We start from the raw sequence: 6,000 nt of genomic DNA, 5'->3' as shown, positions 1-6,000 counted from the left end.
AAAAAAAAAAAAAAAAAAAAGGTTTCCTTTTTATGGGGACTCCAACTTTGCTAGTGGTAGGAGGGAGTACAACCAGCATGAATTGGGTTTCTGTTACTCCCAACAAAACTGCTTAAGATTACTATTGCTATCAGTTTTGTTACAATGTCTAGTCAAATTCTTTGATTTATACCATAGAGTTGGGTATTTATCTTCAATATTCCTGGAAAGGAAGATAAGCCATTCTTATTTGAGAGAGACAGTAAAAGAAAAAAACAAACAAAAAGAATTCTTAAAAATAAGTTTGCCAAAATTTTAAAAATCAAATCAAAGCACTGTAATAAAGTCAGAGCAATCTCCCAGAAAGACAGAAAGGAAATAAAAAGAATTGGAAAACAAGAGAGAAATGATAATACATAATATGAGTTCCAAACAGAAAGAAAAATAGCAGGAAGAAAAATTATCAAAGAAATAATATAAATACATTTTGGAGAATTGAAGGATAAGACATTCCATACTGATAGGACTGTCTGCTCCCAGCAAGAGAAGAAAAGCAAAGCTCCAAGATGCTCTTTGTAAAATTTAACAATACAAAAAAAGATCCCAAAAGTCTCCAGAAATAAAAAACTGGTCCATGAACAGTAACTGCAATCAGGATGGTCAACAGACTTCTCAAAAGCAGCACTGGAAGAGAGAAGACAATGGCACAGGAATTTCGGAAACCCTCCTTAGTGTGGTCAACTCGTGCCCAAGGAGCTCAGGCAAAATCAGTGACAGATTAAGAAGGCTCCACAAATTGGGGGAAAAAAAGAGTTAACAAGTAACATCAACAAAAATAAACAGATCTACAAAACAAACATAATTACAACTAGCCTCAGGAAAACAAACAAGCCATTATCTATCCACTCTTAACAACATCAACAATATTGATTTGTATGTAAATTGTGACACAATTATATTGGGGATAAAGATAGGTAAAACAGGGTGAGGCTATAATACTAAATGACTTTCTTCCATAACAAGAGTAGTTAAAATTGATAAATCAAGAGACAGCATGATAGAAACATAAAGATAAATACATAATAAACTGTTAGTTCTCTGAGGATTGGAAGAGGGGAATGAACTAGGAGACTGTTATTACACTCTTTTCCACTTTGAAGATATAAAAAGTTCTACTTAAAAATGCAAGAAAGTTTAGTTTGTTTTTCAATATGAATAAATGAGCAGTTAAGACAATAAATTCAGAATGGCAAGTTCTTCACAAATTAGCTAATATGTGCGTGCACGTGCTCTCTCTCTCTCTCTCTCTCACACACACACACACACACACACACACACACACACACACACACACAGAACAGAGTTCATATGATAGCTTTTGTTGCACATACCACCAGAAAGAGAAGATGAGCTAGCTATATAGAGATGATAATTTTTCTGAATCTCTTCAATTTTTATTAAGAACATACTATACACTACACAGTCACAGGAATGAGACAATAAATAAGGTTGTCCTTGGATGTACAACTATGATATAACAATATTTTAAAATACAAAAAAAATGAGTAAGTTTGTCCCTGGGGGTCATCTGCCTTGAGGTGTTCCAAAGCTCATTTTCTTACAATCCTGAGGCAGAAAAGTATTTACATTTTCATGCAATCCTCAAGTAACTTGTTAATGTCGTGCATTAACTTTAAGATTATTTTCTTACTCTGCATAATTTATTAATTCTTATAATTCATGCTTGGGCTCCTTCTCTTAGCCACATGCTATGATTCTCTAAACCCACATCCAACTCACAGAAGTGCTTGGCTCTCTAGACATTTCTGCAAAACAAACTATTAACTCCTTCTGGGTAGTTGGATGGAAACAGGAGGGCCAGAGAGAATTGTTCCAGTTTTTATTTTAGTGCTAGAATGGCTGAATCACAAAAGTACACATTCCATCACTTTTATCAGTTTTTAAAGAACCAAATTTTAAGTGCCTTCAAATTATGCAATATCATTATATTCATTTCATTGAACAAAAAGTTTTAGAGCTAACCATGTGCTATTCTTGGCTACACTGTAAGGAGTTCAACTCACTGCCAGACTTAGAGGAACACCCCCACACTCCTTGAGTACTCTGTCCAGTGGTATCTGTGTCTTCCCAATGTATTATGTGTATATAGTCTATCCACCACCCCAGCCACTACTCTGAATATCTCTTTTAATTGAAATCAAATTGTCTTCAATTTCTAGCACCTAATAAAGTACCTACAACACAGTAGGAACATACTGTAAATAAACGCCTCACAAATAATACAGCCAATAATTAATCTTTTGGAGATGATACCATAATAAACCCACAAAATCATTATTCCTACAAAAGTGGTTAGGTAAGCAATGGTCCATCATGTATAACCACTGTTTTCAAAGTCAGGAACCATTTAAAAGGTTGTGCGTGACAGATGCATTTGAGATCCACGACTGCTATAATAGGTAGACATTATTTCATCTAATGAAGGGATAAAAATAAAATGAGCTCTGGACCCCTTGCTTTCTTCCTCCTTTCCGGAAACACAACCAAAGAAAGGGGAAACAAAGAATGAAATCTGCCTCATGGATCCCCTACTAATTCTCACTGGACCTTATCACTTAAAGGAAAAGGAGAACAGCACCAAAGAACATCCTTTAATGGCTTTATTTTCCCGCTAAACAGCAGCTTAAAACAGGTGTTAGACTACCGAGGAGAGTTCTAGTCTGTTTCCCACTAACTTGACCTGTCAGTTCCACAGTGTCTGGGCACCTCACTTCATGTATCCATTCAAAGAGGAAGCGTGCTGGATTATTTCCAACAAACCTATCCACTCTAACATTGCTCAGCCCTTATCTGCTTCAGTAATTAGGTAAATTCACTGAATACATCTTGTTTTCATAATTTGACTGGCTCTATGGGCTACATGGCACCAGTTGATTACAAAAAGTATATGATTTCTTTATAAAAATAGTATACATCTATTTATATTTGATGCCACAGAAAGTCAGGTACAGGATTAAAAACCCCTTTTGGAAATCAAATGTGCTTATAACTATCACAACCTATTTATCATTTAGTGTTAAATTTTAAATGAGCCACTGCATATTAATCAATTCTCCTCTAGAGCTCAGTTCTTTTTGGACACCTTATAGGCCATTATTTTCTTCTTTGGAGATTATATCTATGGAATTCTATGTAGAAATAACCAGTTGCATTATAAATAACTATTTATGTTTCTATTTCTCCCAGAGGCCAAGAGATTCTCATATAAAGCGAAACTGTTTTTCTTAATATTGTGTCTCCAATAGCTGGTTAAATATACTAACTATAATAATTATTCAGTAAATGTTGGCTAAATGAACATGGCAGAGCTTCATTGCTCACTCAAACTCCATTTGTCCCTTTCCCCTTAGGTAACCCTAGTTTCACTAGAGTTCCAGCATACCCAGGTCAAAGACTGTATTTCCCGGTGTTATCGCATGTGGGCATGCAATTAAGTTCCAGCCAATTAAATGTATGAGGAAATACTGTGTGGGACCTCTAGGAAGGCTCCAGAAAAGGGAGTACCTTATTTGTTCTTCTTTGCTCTCCCTTTCCTCCTTCCTACTGACCTAAGTGCAAACACAAAGATGATGCCAAAGCAGCCATCTTAGACTATGAGTTCATGGAGCTACATGACAGACAGCAGAAAATGAAAAGCATGTGATGACTTACTTTAAGGAGCCTCCACGTCAGCCACATATATCCAGCTTGCAGAGTTCTTTCACATGAGAACAGAAAGCCTCACGTGTTTACACCACCACAAACAGGTCTCTATTACATCCAAACCCAATTCCTAATGGATACAATGACTGTTTCCTGAGAACAGTTTTACCATCAGTAAAGGAACCCTATGAAAAGTTTTCCAAGGTTCATAAAAGTAAGCAAACTTGCATCAAAATATGCATTGGTTCTTTGGTCTTTATTGAAACTATGACTTGGTGAGAGAAAGAAAGGATTTCCCCGGTTTTTTGTTTTTATTTTTTTGTTTGTTTGTTTTAGTTGCAGGCTACCACGCGGAAAGATTGTCTTGTGCAGGTAATTATTCCTCCTAATCAAGCTCAACATCCACACATATCCTTTATTCATTCTCCAGGGAAAACAACCTGATATGCACAAATTTTTAGCATTCACACAAATACACCAACTCAAAAATGTTTATCTCCTTTCAGTTGAATAAACTTTCAGTGAACATTTTTACAATCAACTTATTCAACCAACACAAATCCTACAGAAACTTCTAAAATGTTTAAATTTCTAAAATTGACCTACTATTCAGAAGACTCATTCATGCTAAAGAACAGTTAATGAGACTTTTACTGTAGTATTAAAACATCAACTACGTTAGACAGTCCTTCTAAAAAAAATTCCCTCAAGGTTAAAAAATTAAAATAAAACAAGAGTGTTTTGATTTGTGACATCATAAACATATTAGGCAAATGACTAGAATGGATTTTATAAAAGCACATGTGCTATTAAATTGAGGTCAATATGTCACAGTCTTAAATGTTTAAAAGGGTCTAAAACTATTACCCACCTTGACATACATGTAAGAAAGAATACCTACAGTTGGAAAACAGACGTTCTCTTAGTAGAATGTGTAGGTTTACAATGACACGAGGAAGAGCTACTAACACAAATTAAATCTTTAACTGTTCAAAATGAGACCATAAAGAGTGCAACAACTGACAACCCCACTAATCGTTTAAAGTAATACCTAAGAATACTTCGGGATACACTGGCAAAACTGCCATAAAAGAGCTTTAACATTCTTCCACAGTAGTTAAATCTATTTACATCAACTCTACCATCATTAAATCATTGATTCAGCCTATTAGATTTTAACATCTTGGGATTCTAATGGAGATTCTATTTCCAGGTAACATTTTACAAAGACAAGAGCGCTACCAATTTCCAATTTTATAAAATTTCTCCTTTAGCTCATTAAAAAGGCCATAAAACTATTAACAATCTTCTATAATTAAAAACAACTATTTTCTAGACCTAGTTGGAAAAACAACTTAGGAACTAGAATGAACATAGAGATGGTAGTATGGCTTATGAAGATGAATAAATTATTCTCTGGTTAACTTCTCTTAAATACAATATATGAACTGAAAATGTTGAAGCAGCTTTCTATATTTTAATTTGTTTGCAAGAATTAAGTATCTGCACAAAACCCCATTACTTTTGTGACCACACCTTCATACATCCTAAAATAGATAAACAGTCTTTATTTGCATAGTAAAATAATCTACCAGGATGCTTAGGGGAAGATACCTTCATTTTTAACAGGAAGTTACCTGAAGGCAAAACAGACTGTAAAATATTTGGCTGACTGCTTTACAAGGGGTTAAGCAGAAAGTAGTCTTACCTGTACCGTTGAGCGTACTGTTTTTATTTGTGTACAGTCTGATCATATGACCTATTGTTTTCACATTTTCTCTCAACATTATACCTCGAGCTTGTACCATAAAGAGATATGTGTTGGCTACAAAAGAAAAATAGAGAAAGAATGTCATAGATCAGTAAGCTCTTTTTATTTAATAATATTCAGAATTGAAGTGCCCAATAAACATAAACTGACTCAATCAGCACATTCAAATGGAAAATAGAAATATAAAATATTGCTATTATAAAAACTTACGAAAACAAACTGATTTTTTAAAAAATAATAATGTGGAAATATCTATCTATCAAGTAGGATGAAACTAACTGAACAAACTAAAGTATCATAATGAACCCCCACATCCGTAAGTGATTTTCTACTATAAAATACACTTAGAAATTTCAAAAAGGCATTTTATTACAAGTACTCAATCCTACAGCTATAAAATTCAGTTTATATATTAATTTCTTCATACCAAAAACTTCACAAAGGCTAGGATTCCTTATAAATCCCATAATATCTAGTATGAATAAAGATCTTACAATGGTCCTGAAAATTCTTAGATGTGTTTGCAG

General features: G+C 34.2%; 1 protein-coding gene across 2 annotated transcripts in view; it reads right to left on the bottom strand.

Annotated features, from left to right (window-relative positions):
- The window catches only part of B4GALT6 (beta-1,4-galactosyltransferase 6), a 61,055-nt gene that overhangs the window by 38,029 nt on the left and 17,026 nt on the right, over positions 1-6,000 (bottom strand). For both annotated transcript variants that reach the window (XM_032293112.1, XM_032293113.1), the window contains exon 2: positions 5,411-5,527. In XM_032293112.1, the coding sequence (XP_032149003.1) occupies positions 5,411-5,527 (117 nt within the window). The remainder of the gene's footprint in view (positions 1-5,410; positions 5,528-6,000) is intronic.

Source organism: Sapajus apella, unplaced genomic scaffold (assembly GCF_009761245.1).
Source record: "Sapajus apella isolate SASKATOON/1434 unplaced genomic scaffold, GSC_monkey_1.0 scaffold29, whole genome shotgun sequence".
Classification (NCBI taxonomy): Eukaryota; Metazoa; Chordata; class Mammalia; order Primates; family Cebidae; genus Sapajus; species Sapajus apella.
The sequence above is the reverse complement of the archived record's forward strand: the minus strand, read 5'-3'. Positions and strand labels throughout refer to the sequence as shown.